At 47.3% G+C, this 14,577-nt stretch overlaps 4 protein-coding genes across 4 annotated transcripts; 3 read left to right on the top strand and 1 right to left on the bottom strand.

The window, feature by feature from the left end:
* Positions 1 to 1,198: 1,198 nt before the first annotated feature.
* On the top strand, positions 1,199 to 3,990 carry GGS22DRAFT_80093 (YjeF N-terminal domain-like protein). The gene is made up of 3 exons (XM_047968136.1): positions 1,199 to 1,571; positions 1,626 to 2,716; positions 2,813 to 3,990. The coding sequence occupies exons 1-3, from the start codon at positions 1,439 to 1,441 to the stop codon at positions 3,737 to 3,739; spliced, it is 2,151 nt and encodes a 716-aa protein (XP_047814614.1). The 5' UTR covers positions 1,199 to 1,438; the 3' UTR covers positions 3,740 to 3,990.
* A 2,271-nt stretch (positions 3,991 to 6,261) lies between these two features.
* GGS22DRAFT_80079 (uncharacterized protein) lies at positions 6,262 to 7,557 on the top strand. The gene is made up of 2 exons (XM_047968135.1): positions 6,262 to 6,584; positions 6,680 to 7,557. The coding sequence occupies exons 1-2, from the start codon at positions 6,378 to 6,380 to the stop codon at positions 7,382 to 7,384; spliced, it is 912 nt and encodes a 303-aa protein (XP_047814613.1). The 5' UTR covers positions 6,262 to 6,377; the 3' UTR covers positions 7,385 to 7,557.
* Positions 7,558 to 7,729: 172 nt separating this feature from the next.
* Positions 7,730 to 9,441, bottom strand: GGS22DRAFT_182081 (alpha/beta-hydrolase; the record flags this gene model as incomplete). The annotated part of the gene is made up of 2 exons (XM_047963928.1): positions 7,730 to 8,755; positions 8,857 to 9,441. 2 exons carry the CDS (start codon positions 9,439 to 9,441, stop codon positions 7,730 to 7,732), a joined length of 1,611 nt encoding a protein of 536 aa, XP_047814612.1.
* Positions 9,442 to 12,676: 3,235 nt separating this feature from the next.
* Positions 12,677 to 14,544, top strand: GGS22DRAFT_192913 (protein kinase; the record flags this gene model as incomplete). The annotated part of the gene is made up of 2 exons (XM_047965332.1): positions 12,677 to 13,483; positions 13,549 to 14,544. The coding sequence occupies 2 exons, from the start codon at positions 12,677 to 12,679 to the stop codon at positions 14,542 to 14,544; spliced, it is 1,803 nt and encodes a 600-aa protein (XP_047814611.1).
* Positions 14,545 to 14,577: the final 33 nt, after the last annotated feature.

The raw sequence follows: 14,577 nt of genomic DNA, 5'->3' as shown, positions 1-14,577 counted from the left end.
CAAATCAAGAAATATTTATTATATACCGTAGGGTCTTGGGTGCAATTTGCTGAGAAATGTACTAGGTATGTAATTGCATGTAATTGCATGTATCTTGATCTTGATATCCATGATGTCTCCATACCCTTGATTAAGTGGGTATGAAAGATGTGCAAGAACGTCCCTTTTTGCTCCATCCAGAAATAACGTGTCTCCATCCTGCATATAATAATCGCCGTACGGCGTAGATGTCTGTTGAAGAAAGACAGCTTCGCACCTACCCCATCATGCGGTACCCAAACAGCCCAGGAAGCCCAAGTGGGAAAGTAGGGCTGGGCATTTATTAACATGTGATTGGTGGCGTCACTTTTACTAGACGCACCTTTATCGATAAGAAAACATTAAACTCGTACTTACTAGGCGACGGCCAAAAAAAGACGAACATTGAATGTTACTTCAAATGATTTAAACTCTTGACTCTCAACATAGAAATTCAAAGCTCCTATGTTTACGTTCATATCGACGTGACCGATTCGACCACTTACCATATTTCCTTCGTGCGATATTTCATCTTCAGTCAGACGACAATTGGCGATTCCTTTTATTATCTCCGACGGACTTCTCCAGTCGACATAAGTCTTAGGTGCTGCAGCCCATTCCTTCAAAGTTGATGCGACCCGATGCGATAGACGTTCCAGCGCTGTCAGAGTAACGACTCTCGGCACATTGTCAAGGCGTACCCTCTTGATACGAACATCGAACTATTCGGTTTCATCAAGCTTGATAATTCAGCCTACTAGAAAATTAGTTGGCGTTTTACGTTTTGCTGAACCCGTTGCCGACACCGTTGTTTCTCCGCTTACCCAGTCGACGGAGACCTTGATACCACCCTTGATTCGATATTCTACACGAGAATAGATTCTTCGGCAATCTAGACCCACGACTTGATTGAATACTGAGACCTCGAGAGGTGGACATCTAGACGATAAACACAAGTTACCTTATTTTATCCTCGATTAACGATCAAGGACAGAAGCAAGGGCGGTAGGGATCGTCTTCAGCATCCTGAACCTGCGATTCAATATCGGAATTACGACTACAGGATCACGACTAAGAATACTAGACCTAGAGTGTCTTAATCGTCACGGGCTTGGCGAACCTAGACCTTTATTGCATCGAATTAAGACTCCTGATACGACAGTCTTATTACCTAATCAACCACGAGAATTCGAGATTCTAAAGAATCCATATCATTTCTCCCTCGAAACATCTTGGTGAAGTGCTATCGAGACATCTACCGGGTTCAACTTCCCTTGAGGCACCGTATTTCATTCTCGCCGGTCATTAAATCCATCGCCGCCTCTTTCCATCAGCTCTGAACGGTTCATCAAAACGGCAGATTCAGGAGAGATCTAATCTTCACGTAACAGAAACAAACGAATTCGCTAAACAGACAAAAATGGAAGAAGAAGCTACCGTAGCCCAATGGATGGGTTCCTATTATCAGGTGGTCTTAAAGGAGCCAGCCGGTCAATGCATTCAGGGGATCTTGACCGGTCTCGTTCCCCAACAACACCTCACACTAGCTCCCGGTATGTTGAAATAATGGCGTTAAAATGGATGAATATCAGCTAACATGAGATCAGCTATTGTTTTGGGCACCAACCAGTTCTATGAACGACTTAACGTCGATGCTATGAATGTTTATGACATCACACCGCTTCAAAACATCTCTTTCCCGATGCCTACCTCTTCAGTCGCATCTCCGCCCATCCCTTCGATACCTTCAGTAAAGAGACCTCAGCCTGCGTTTCAAGATCCTGCTATTCTCAGCCTTACTCCTAGATCGGACTCGACTTCACGTTTTACTCACCCTCCTACGCAGCCAAACATAGCTGAGAAACGAGACCCCCCGTTTGTTACCAATCCTGCAGATCGAATGACATACGATTCTCCTGACGAAATTACCGATGCAGCTGCTCCTAGTAGCATTAGTGTGCCCATGGCTCAATTGAAAATCTCCCCGAACCCGGAGGTGATACATGGACTAAGAGAGGGGGCTGAATCGGTGTCCAACATTCCCCATGATCCATCGGATCCCAGAAAAGACCGCTCCCGAAGCACGCGCGGCCGGGGACGGCGTAGAAACAAGATAGCTGAAGGCAACAGTTCTTCAACACAACGAAATAACCGAGGCCCAGGTTGGAGAGAGACCCCTATATTAGAATCGACGGAGTCATTCCAGCCGTTCAAAGCTCTCAAGAAGAGCCAGAAAGCTCGAGTTGACGCACTTGCAAATAATGGCTGGGCTTCAGAAGACGTCACGGACGTGCAGGGGGCCGGTGACTTCGACTTTGAAGGAGGCCTTGCTAAGTTTGATAAGCGAAAGATATTCGACGAGATGAAGGAGCAAGACAAGATTGACGAATCCGAACGATTAGTGTCTCATAACCGACTTCCCCGGCCAAAGCCGGGAACGGCTGGGGGTAAGAACCTGCATTACACCGAAAACGTTCTGGATCTGCCAACACCCACCTTAAAGCCGAGGGAGTCGTCGGGCGATTACTGGAAAAGTGAGGCTGACGATGAAATTCTGAACGGTGCCGAGCAGCATTCGGGAAGTGGTCGTAATTCTAGACTACGAGGAGAATCTCGAGTGTCGATGAACCGACGTTCGCAATCGCGCAAGGCTAGTACTGCGGCAAGTGTTGGCGGTTCAAGTCGAGTTAACTCAGGGGTATGTATAAGTCGCTTTTCGATTTGACCACCATTTTCGGAAATTGTTTATTGTTATTGTCGATAGAGAAGTATTTTACTAACTGTTGTGTCACAGCAATCCGCTGCAATTCCTAGCGGTTTCTACGCTGTAAAGTCCAATCGCCGAATCGAGGCGATCGCTCATCTCCCTATGCAGACACTTGAGAATGTGGCACGCCATGAGTTCGGCTTCACTGAGGATCTCTTGGCCGAAAATGCTGGCCGCGGTATTACGGAAGTTGTTATGCTTGCCCTCGATGACCCTGCGATCACACTTCGCGCTGCTGCAACTTCACCACCGACTAACCCCACGATCGCGGTGCTGGCCGGCAACAACAAATCGGGAGTCCGCGCTCTAGCGGCCGCTCGCCATCTCCGAAACCGCAGTGTAAATGTTCTGGTCTGCGTCGTTGGCATCGAGCGCGAAAAGGAGTTGCTAGATGATGTCAGGAAACAAATTCGACTTCTTCGCAATTTTGGTAGCATCATATTCACGAAAACGGAGCTTTTCGAACATGTCAGCCATACTAGTACCGCTCTAGAATCGGCTTCTCAAGGTTCCATAACCCTAATTATTGATGCTCTCTTAGGACTCACGACGCCATTTGAAGAGCTGCGCAAGTCCGACCAGGCCACGACGTACGAATTGATGGAGTGGTCTAATAGGAACGAGGCATTCGTGATGGCGATCGATCTGCCAAGCGGCATCGAGCCTCAGTCCGGCAAGGCCAACGTCATCGACGGAGCCAAGCTCTACGTCCAACCCCGCTACATAGTTGCCCTCGGTGCCCCGAAACTAGGCCTGTTGAAGGCGTTAGAGATGGGCGATGAGAATGGCGATATCGTCATGGTAGAACAGTGGAAGATTTTCTTAGCAGATATCGGTCTTAGCCCTGTCATCTGGCGCAAAGTGGCGACTAAGATTCGTCGCGGAATCGAGTTTGATAACAACTGGGTGTTAGAACTGCGCTATCAACCCCGAGTGGACGGTGTGGATGATTAGGTGTCTTCCAACACCGTCGCCCCTGCATGCCACGATTGCCTAGCATGCAAATATATACCTTCCATGCATGACATATGCGCATCGAGGGGCACCAAGCTCTAGATCGAGAACTCGTTGACGAGATTTAGGCTCTTCGAAGGCGACAATTACGTTTCTCGCTTGATCAATGACGATCTTAGGATACGATTCGTAATGATCCTACAAGAAGATCGGCGTCCTCTACGAACTCGAACACGGATCGGATACTTGACTGCTTAAGAACTGGTACACTGTCGAGATGGCGGTACTAATTTACAATATCCCTTCTAACTCACGATTAAAATTCTCCATGCCATAGGAGATACCACAACCGAAAACCCTACGGAAACTACTACTGGCTCTTTTTGTTGTCGATATATTTCATTCGATCACGGCCATACATTACATAATGGCGAGGCAGTATTGATCAGAGCTCTATTCTAGAGCTCTAGAACAGAACTCAAGAACAGAAGTCACAGACTCTATGACATGGCGAAGGGTAAAACTATTCTACTCATTGGTGGCTTTCATATACCCCAATTCTTGCATTTCGGTGGCGTTGGTAGGGTTCTCCGTGTGTATGTGCATCATCCGCGCGGAAGGGCTACGCGGGCCTTGCATCTGTGTATTTTATACAGTGGTGAGCAAAGGCCTTCAAGTGACGACATTGCTTTTTCGAGTAAATTCTAGTCAATAAAATACAATTGACCTTATATGGCCTTTTTGACATGCCCTTGATGTACTGTCGTAGGATCACATACTATTTCTATTCTACCTCTTGTAAAAGTAGATCCAGAATTATCCGTTGAGTATCGTCAGAAATATGTAGATAAAATATTAGCGTACATTTGGGTCTGGCTGCCATTCTACTATGGTCTGAATGGCAAGTTTTAGCACACTGTCAGGTACAGATTTCAACTAGGGACCCTTGTGTGGCTAACAATTTTTACTCCTTGTAGTTTAGCCACAGCATTATTTGACCCACGAGTACCCGACAGTGTGCTAAAACTTGCCCTTCCGACCATAGTAGGAGTAAGCCCTTTACACCAACCAATGAAACTAGCGCGCTAATTCTAGCAAGGTTTAATCTGATTCTAGTACGCTAGTGGGAGGCGGGAGAAAAAAGAGTTGAACTTTAGCTTGAAAAGCAGCCCACATGAATTCCTCCGATTGGTGGCTTCCATGGCCGTCAAGAATTAGTAACCTCCTCTGATTTGGATCTTCTGGGGCAGTCTCAGGAATAAAAATATTAATTAGCCAATGAAAAGCTATCATATTATCGGTCCAACCGTTTTTAGAAGCAGCAAATCTCCAACCATCCAAAAGGTCTAAGTGCGAATCTTTATCAAACCATTGAGTTTGTACGCTAGCCTTTTTGAGGAAGATAAGTGAAGTCAGTGCCCTCCCATTGGCTGAGGTACACTCCAAAATAGAAGTCCACGTGCGTGAGCCGTGTTCATCACACAGTATTTTGCTTTTCTCCGATTGGCTAATAACAAGCCTACTTAATCCACAATCCTCTTGGGTCCCTGCTTCGACGAGATTGTACCGATGTGATTGGTCGATTAATTGAATGAATGGTGATTCTAAACGATCAGAAGAACCATTAATAGCTGCAAGTGTTATCCTTTTTGCTTGAGCCGATTCGATTCCTTTATTTCGATTTAAAAAGTGAGGTACCCACTCCTTTCCGAGAGGTTCGTGATCATGATTGGACCGAAGCAGGCGTATGGCTAGGCTGCGGATCTGGTTATAGGTTAAAGTTGAACCTAATTGGTCTTGGTGCCTTAGCCAATTGGCTAGATCGAGCTCCTGGTGGGGCGGTAAGCGTTGTCGTACAGTAGCGGCTTCTTGGCGGGATTGGCGACCGTTGACTCGTTCTCTAAGAGTGGATCTTGGAATGTTCCAATCAGAAGAAGCCTGGTGAAGAGATGCACCTTTTCGCACGGCTTCTACAGCCGATTCGAGCGCTGATTGGGTGTATTTATTTTTACGGAGCATATTGACAGAAATAAATGCGTTTGATTGGTTGAGAAAGAGTGTAAAAAGTGATGAGTGAAAGTAATGAGAAAAAAAAAGGCATAAAAATACAACATTGAATGGAATATATATTTCGAAAAGTGGTCCGTGAGTAATACGAGCGTTTAATTGGCTAATCTCGGTCGACCTTCTAAGGGGTGCCGCTCATAGGGGGGTGCTGTTCACTACCTTTTTAACTCCAACCTCATTCGGTCAACTTGGCCAAGGATTATGGTATCCCTGCTAGTTCTCGATCCTACTACCGCGGTACCCAATAAGATGGTGTGATTTACTCAGCAAATGCGCATTGATGAGCATTGACAGGGGGGAGCTCGGCACAAGCCAGCACAAGCTCCAGCGACATATCATCCAATGGTGTCATCGATGGCATGTTTCGTCTCGTACGAGAAGCTGTGATTTGCCCAGGCGTCGACGAGACTTGCGTGTGTGCTAGACGAGCGTTGTGTCAAGTGTTTATTAAGACGGTTCCGGCCAGCTTACATACACCTTTCCATACAGCCGTATTACCAACGCTGCTACGTAGCTACCTGGGAAATAAAAGCTGTAGTCCATCCCACTTCGCTTGAGGCTTTTCTTCAAGATGGAACCTCCGGCGAACCTTCACCCACGCCGTAGTATCCTGGATAGACCTATCCTCATAGCTATTCCTATTCTAATCGGATTATTCATCACTCGATCACCTTTCTTCATGTCGGCCCCGGCTCTAGATATCGCTGCCGCTGACGGCAAGCCCTGGGCGGATACTCCTATCAAGCTGGTTGCGACCCCTCAGTATGAGACTAAGAAGGTATCTGTTCCCTCCAACATATACTGCTAACAACAAGTTGCAAAATCATATAGTTACGGGAAGATGAGTATGAGCTGACTTAATATCTTCATCAGACCGACATCTTCACCACGGGAGCAACACACATGGCCCTCCTCCACAACGCCATCCTCCGCGGCTTCAACTCGGTATATCTACAAGCGCCACACGTCAAGCCCACCGACAACTCGGACTTCATCGGCTACGCGCTCACATGGCATAAATTCGTAGCCACCCACCACGACGACGAGGAAGCCACCCTCTTCCCCAAAGTCGAGGCCGTCCTCAACGACCCCGCCATCTGGGCCGGCACCCACAAGGAACACGAAGCCTTCCTAGGCGGCCTCGCTAAATTCGAAAAGTATCTCCGCGACGTGGAATCTCAGCCTGCGAGCTTCGACGGGAAGGAATTAGTCAGTATCATGGACGGCTTTAAAGACTCGTTCGACGAGCACTTTCACAGCGAAATCAAGACGATCGCGGATCTGGCAGACCATCCTAATGCGCCGAAACCAGGGTCTGCTGAGGAAACGGAGGCGTCGCTGATGTTTAAGGCTTGGGGGAAGAGCACGGTTACGAAGGCTGGGACTCTTGATGTCGTGCCGTTCTTTTTGTTGAACTTGGATGGCGAGGTCGAGGAGGGGAGGTGGGAGAATTGGCCGCCTATGCCGGCGCCGATTAGATGGGGGCTAGTAAATATTGCCGGAGCGTGGCATTCGCGTTGGTGGAAGTTTAGCTCTTGTGCGGCGGGTAGACCGAGGAAGTTGTATGCGCTTGAGTAGGAAGTGAGGTGAGGGAGTGGCTTGATACCCGGTTGGTTTTTGTATTGGTTAAATTTGGAACGCGGACTAGGGCTTGGACTTGGGATTTGGTTAGGTGCGTTTGATATTGATATAATTGGTAATGACTCCACTTTAAGGGCGATTTCAATCATAGCGTTGTGAAGGCATTCCCCCTATTCGGGAGGAAAGGTTAGTGATGGTACCATAACACGAATTCCATACCCAACCTCTCTGGCAGCTTGTCAAAAATGTCGTCTTGAGGAGTGAACCTAAGATGAGTGTCATTACCCGTGGCATGGTGATATACCAACCATAATATCATGCCTACCATATAGGTAATCTACATCACTGCTGTGATATCTCAACCTTATCCCACCAGAAATCACTCTCCTCCTTCGCCCACGTATCATCCTCAACCACCGCAGAAACACCCACACCACCCCCAATCAACTCCTCATTCCCCAGCCCAAACACAACCTTCCTCCCTTCATTCCCCTTATGCGGAACCCACTCCGGCCTATCCCCATACTCCCCAGGTATCTTATTCGGATCCCCGGTACATATAAAGCTCGTGATATACGCATGCAACACCCCCGCCAACTCCTCCTGTCCCTTCGACCTCGCACTCACATCTTTCTCCCGCGCCTCGTACGCCATATTATCCGCGTGACTCGCGCCCCCAACCACACTGCTCACCGCGGCCCAATGGTACAGATACGTCGGCACATGTCTCCCCGCGAACCACGCCGTCTGCCGCACCGGCGCCACATATGCGTAATGCGCGTACGCCGCCTCGATGCGTTTATACTGCGGCCCTACGCCGTAGCTCAGCCTGTCTTCCTTATACTTCGAATCCGGAACCGTGTCTGGGTCCGGGTACAGCTCGTTTATCGTAGCGAGGTCGGATGGGGAAAGTTGCGGGAGTAGAGAGTGGAAGAATTCGGTGAATTCGGAGGACCGCGACATCGTTTTGGGGACGTAGAGGGACCCTTCGTTTCCGTTGAAGCCGGTCATTAGCGGCACTTTGTGCCAGGACCCCGAACGCCAGCCGTCGATTGGACGGTGTCGGATTAGGAGACCGTCGATTACGGGTTGGAAGGCCCACCGGAGGCTCGGGTTGTAGTTGTAGAAGACGGTGGTTTGGGCTTTGGCTATGGTGGAGAGGGGTTGGGCGCGGAGGAAGGGGAAGATTTCTGCGAAGGGGAGGTCCGGTGGGCATCCGGCTTCTTTTAGGAAGGCTTGGAATTGCTCTTCGTGGATGGGAGAGTCGTAGTTCCGGACAGCGCGGGAGGTTGGGGCGCCGGATTCCATTATTGCCCGGTGGAAAAGGGGTGGTTTGCCTTCTTCGTAGTCGAGGAGGTGGTGGCCGATCTTGGTGGTTTAGTTAGAATGGGCAATGTTCTAGGGAATAATGATATTAGAAAAGGTAGAAATACAGAATGAGCTCCTGCAGAGAGACCAAAAATGGTGACGTTATTCTTGTCGCCTCCGAATTGTCCAATATTTTCTTGTACCCATTCCATGAGCAGAATTTGATCCTTCAACCCCAAGTTGAGCGCTCCCTCCTCAGCACTAAGCTTCGAAGGTAGGAACCCGAGAGCGCCGATACGATATCCAAAAGACACAAGGACAAACGGCTCGGCGGACCAACCGACCATCGAAGCGCTATCATGCGTTGCCGCATTTCCACGATTAAAGGCACCGCCATGGAAATATATGGCGACCGGCAACGGCTTAGAACCCGGAGCTCCGGTCCCGGTTTGGCGGAAGATATTAGCTGTGAGACAGTCCTCACTTTCTTCCAATTTCGGCCCCTTGACGATAAATAATTTCGCAGGTGCTCGAGGCCCAAATTTGGATGCGTCGATGACGTCTGTGGAGGGCGCCACCTTCTCGGGTGGTCGGAATCTCCTATCTCCCGTTGGCGGCAGGGCGTAAGGGATTCCTAAGAAGGCGTCCACGGGTTTGGGGTAGCCATCTTGTTGTTGGATTCCCACCACCGTTCCCTGAGTAAGGGTGACCTTAGGCCGCACCGTCGTCTGTCCTTCTGCTGACATCACGTGCGATCCAGACATGCAGGTATTCGATTAAACTCTCGATACGGTGCATATGGTTTAGATATAATCTCACCCTTCCCGGGAAATAGGGGTGCGGAGAAGTGTGTACAAGCCTTCGGTGAACAGCGGGAGTGGTCTAGTTTACTCGGAGATCTCCGCAAAAATTGGGGGCTGCATGACCGGTATGCTGATCCGCAGATAGGATCAAGATAACCGACATGAAAGGATTAATGCAGGACACCCCCTCATTTTCTGTCCTCCTAAGATGAGACCTTATTCCCTTACCCGCAAGATGGATGTTAAAGAAACCTAGGTAGGTACCTATCTAGTAGTTCCAATGGGGAAGATCGGCTGAGACATTCCCAATAAGAAATCAATTTTAGCCACGAATGTCTCAGAGAAGCCTTGATTACCCCCTGATTGGTGGTGTGGTAGGTATACCATGTACCTTCTATGGAATTCTCCAATTTCCTAGATGTGAGCTGAAATAAATGTACTATTGATTTGTATTTTGTATTATTTTCTTTCTCTAAATTAACAAGATTGAGATTCCAGCCCCTGTCTAAACGATGATGTGAAATGAGCCCCTATTTGTCTTTAAACAATAGAAACACCAGTCTATACCCTAAACCCTTGATTCACTGAAATATTTGACAACATCGCAACTTGAATTGAACACCAATTGCCAGTCGTCAGGGTGAAAATTTCGACGGCCTAGATATAGTCATCATATCCATGAAGTATCCTGATATACCTGGTACGTTAGGAACTCGCAACACAACCAATCTTTCCAGAAAGGTAAACTCGACTCTTAGAATCTGATAATGTATCTTTATGATCTCTCATCGTATCATTTTGGAGGTCCTAATAATGACCCAACGTCGGCATGGCCTTCATTAGACTATAATATCTTAATTAGAACATTTCCCCTATAAGTTTTATATCGATCGACTCACGTGGCCTCCGCTTGCTTTTCCCGTCACGGTAACCGTGAATTCGTCCCGTTTTAACTTCTCCGTTGTTATTACTTCTCATACGAAACAAGAGCTAGGACAGCATCCTAGACATATATCTCCTCGTACCTGTACAGAGTGTCGACCTGGATAATGATGATCCAGATACGTCTTGAGCTGACTTGAGCTGACCCTCGATGCCGGAATTGACATAGTACTTCTAGTCGCCACTCGTTCCTCTGTACTTCTTGAGTTATAGCTGGTCATGTTCGGGATTGCTTCGGAGCCTTTGAGTTTTATAGCTGATGTGAGAGAAGGTAGTGGTTTCTCATTGGACCAAGACACCAAACACTCAGGGAGCCGGTTTGAGGTTCTTATCTATCGAGAACGAACGTTGAAAATGGCTAGGCTAAATACCTAGGTAGAATTCCTTAATGGCGGTGACACGAATAACGGGCGCCACTTATTAATTTGAGATATAGTGTCTAGGTATTGTTCCGTTATTTGAAGTACTAGGTACGCACGAAGGTAATTTCCGATCTTCAATGAGTGTCGACACTCCATTGTGATGTGGTTCAAGGCCACTCATATGATAAGATCTCCTTATAGTACCCTCTAATTTCTACTGATGACACGTTTTGATCTATTCATGCAAGGAAACCTATAGGTATATAACACTATAAGTCTATAACTGGCAGTGGACCCTTAAACGATTGTGTAATGGATGGCTTGGCTTGTCCATCGAAGCGATGATTGGATGCCCATCTGAGCTCGCCGTTCATAACTAGATTCGAGGATATACCTCGGGGCGCAACGATGTAACTCTATTGGGAGGATATCACGATGTTCCTAAAGCATGCTTTAGCGCTGAATTGAGATCGCCTATGTGCTGATATGCCGTCGTAGGCCGTCCCGTAGCTTACAATGTACATCAAGTGGCTGCCAGCAAGCATACGTAGAGGTCGCCATAAAACCAACAACGCCACGATCAAGTTGAACAACGCAATCAAGTCATTGACGTGGAATCCGAGTCGGTGTGGATTTCCGAGGTAAATAATCTCAATGGAAGCGAGTGAGGCAACCGAGCGTCTTAGTTATATTCAAATGCAAGCGCTGTCATGTAGAACATAGCATCAGGTGTTCAGTAGGGCGAGCTGACATGATGTCCGAAACGGGCAGACTATTGGTTCACTGCCACACTGACGTATCATTATTCATGTGAGTCTGACCGCTTTGCCATCTCAATTGCCCTCAATTCAGCTTTGATATCACGCTTACACTAACCATAAATGTCACCATTGACCAATGCATTCTTCACAGGTATGTGATCATTGTAATGTCCGAGGGGCCACGAACTGCAACACACTACTTCGGATACTTCTTGCATGATACATTGGCCAATTGCGACCACTATCCCCGTGTAAACGTTACGCAAAGCTTTATTACTGGGTATGCTAGACTTGCGATTGGTTGCTTCCCTTCAAGGAACGGACCCGAGGGCTTGTTCGTAGATCTCTACAAGGCGCGGAGGATGTGGACCACTCATACCATCGAGATCAGGGGGTAAGATATCTATTGTGATTACCTCAGTACACAACTCCGGATCTCTCCAGACTACAATAGGGGTATATTTTTAGCATCAAATCATCAGCTATGATATACAAACCGCTTCTTTCCTCTTCAGTACGATATCCTTAGGGTTAATTAAGGTGAGGAGCTAGATCGGGATCTTGATAGGTGGCCTTGTCAGGTTTCAAGAGGTAGCGATGATTGATAATTGCCCGACAGCAGAAATGGCTGTACCTGTCCTTTGGATCAGTGTGACGTTGTGGCTTCCTAGTCAGCTACCGTCTGGGTGCAATGAAGTCCACGCATTGCTCCTTAGGTCATCTATAAGGCGACAATCAAGGTCAAGATGTCTATAGACCGGAGCATCTCCCGGACAATTACACACCGTCTTTAGGGGGCCAAATTCTTTCCTTCGCCCGATAGATACGAACCACAGCCTAAGAAGTCTATGAATCCAAATATCTAATCGGGTATCGTTGTCCGAATCAGATGGGGGCTATAGCCTCACCCCCTATATAATTACACTTTACTTCTTAGTGTTAGAGCCTCAATGCCTTGTCATCTTTTTTGCATAAACAACATTCGTCACCAGAGTACACATCCCTCTTTCCAAATCCAACAAGATATACCTGACCTTTATTTAATTTGTTACCCATCATCTCTTAGGTACCTGGGCTGTGCATACCTGACCGGCGTCCCCCGCTTCGCTCGTGATGTCTAATCTACTACGCCTAACAAGAAAATCGAAGCAGCTCGGATTGCATAACTCAGAAAGAGTTCGAAAAGTCACCGATCGAGGGCAGGCTAATTATGACTTGGCGAATAGTTATCATTCTCAAAGGCACCTTAAGGTTAAATTCAAACCCGAACCGGTTCCCGACAACTATGAAGATGAGATCGGCAAAGCGCTTGACGATGCGAAAGAAATCAGTGTTCTAGATCCAACCAGGAAATACCTCCCCAGACACAAGCTCCCTGAAATTCTAAATCCAGAGAGGGTTCGAACTATCTTGAGTTTACCAGACTTCGAAAGATGTCTCGATAAAGATAAGCTGATGGAAGACATATTGGGCCGACGGCAGCTTCTAAAGCTGTTGGCGGTGCTAATTGGAATTAACAAAACGCGGGAGCTTCTCAAATATGTTGAAGATGGAGTGGACGATCGATGCCTTCCGATGTCTTTAGATGCCTCACAAAAACCCTTTTGCCAACTTCATCAGACACACCACAAGACACTCCACGCATATCTTCGGGACGAATTTAGAGATCATTTCTCTTCGTGGTCTTACTCCCTGAGCGCCCCGTACATGAGCTACGCACCGAATCTCCACTCCCACTACGTGTTGAATCCTTGGGATGTATTCCCTATGAAAGGAAAGAAAATGCACAAGAAATCGATAACTATGAAAAACGGCAACCCAATGGAACCACTGCCTCCTGATGTCAACTTGGATGGCGGTTTCAGTGAAGTATATCGAGTTGTTATCGAGGCGAGTCATCACAACTTTGGACAGCTTGGAGTACGTTACCTCCCGAGGTCCCCAGATAACCATGACATTCAATGACTAACTCATAACTTCACTAGATACGCCATCCCGATGGAATTTTTGCGTTAAAAAAACTTAACACCAATAGCGAAGAAGAGTTTAATATGGAATTAGCCTCTCTACTATTCTCTATGGATAAAGCCTCTGGGAAGCCCGCGAGCAAGCATCTAATTCAACTCTTGGCTACATTTGAAGTCTCGGACCCAAATTCCGAAGACAAGTGTCCGACGTACTACTTGCTTTTTGACTGGGCCGAGGGAAACCTCCCACAGTTCTGGGAAAGAATGGAAGAGGTTTATGTTAGGAATAGGAGTCACTGCAAATGGATGTCCCTGCAATTTCACGAGATCTGCTTAGCACTTCAGTCCGTACATAACGAACGTGAAAGAACTTTGAAGTTCATCAACGAGAGCGATAGTCTTGACCTATACGGACGGCATGGTGATATCAAGCCAGACAACTTCTTATGGTTTCGCCCTGAACAATCATCAGATTTACTTGCCCTATCTGATTTCGGCCTAGGAAGACTACACACCCAGGTATCCCGATCCAACCAGAATCCACAAAGTCTTGCTAGAACAGCAACCTACATAGCACCAGAGTTCGACCTGGAGAATGGTATGATCTCCCGTGCTTCCGACATATACAGTCTAGGGTGCGTATTTCTTGAATACGTCACTTGGTTCTTGCTAGGCTACGACAGTGTTATAAAGGACTTCCCGGATCAAAGGATGGATAAGGACATTTTTGCTGGATGGAAATCAGATAAGTTCTTCATGATCGAAGTCGACGAGAACGGAGCTCAAACTCCTATCATGAAACCACAGGTCCGAGACTGGATCTCTAAACTGCAGAAGCACGATGATTGCAGCTGGTACCTTCACCAACTCCTTGAGATAATAGGGGATAAGATGCTCGAGCCAGAGCGAGCAAAGAGGATCGACATCGCAAGTCTTGCCGACGAGATGAATAAGCTTCGAAGAGCATGCGAGGGCGACGAGTCATTTTACCTAGATGCTAAGCTAAAGCGCTAGCAATATACTTCAACAAGCTAAAAGGAATGGGTT

The sequence above is a fragment of the Annulohypoxylon maeteangense genome (assembly GCF_022496945.1).
Source record: "Annulohypoxylon maeteangense strain CBS 123835 unplaced genomic scaffold GGS22scaffold_23, whole genome shotgun sequence".
Taxonomy (NCBI): Eukaryota; Fungi; Ascomycota; class Sordariomycetes; order Xylariales; family Hypoxylaceae; genus Annulohypoxylon; species Annulohypoxylon maeteangense.
This window is presented reverse-complemented; position numbering and strand designations above follow the sequence as displayed.

Excerpts from the sequence above, each read along its gene's own strand:
- GGS22DRAFT_80093 (XM_047968136.1), top strand. The coding sequence starts at position 1,439 with ATGGAAGAAGAAGCTACCGTAGCCCAATGGATGGGTTCCTATTATCAG. Across the intron at positions 1,572-1,625 it reads ACACCTCACACTAGCTCCCG|CTATTGTTTTGGGCACCAAC; the intron begins GTATGTTGAAAT and ends ACATGAGATCAG. Across the intron at positions 2,717-2,812 it reads CAAGTCGAGTTAACTCAGGG|CAATCCGCTGCAATTCCTAG; the intron begins GTATGTATAAGT and ends GTTGTGTCACAG.
- GGS22DRAFT_80079 (XM_047968135.1), top strand. The coding sequence starts at position 6,378 with ATGGAACCTCCGGCGAACCTTCACCCACGCCGTAGTATCCTGGATAGA. Across the intron at positions 6,585-6,679 it reads CTCAGTATGAGACTAAGAAG|ACCGACATCTTCACCACGGG; the intron begins GTATCTGTTCCC and ends TATCTTCATCAG.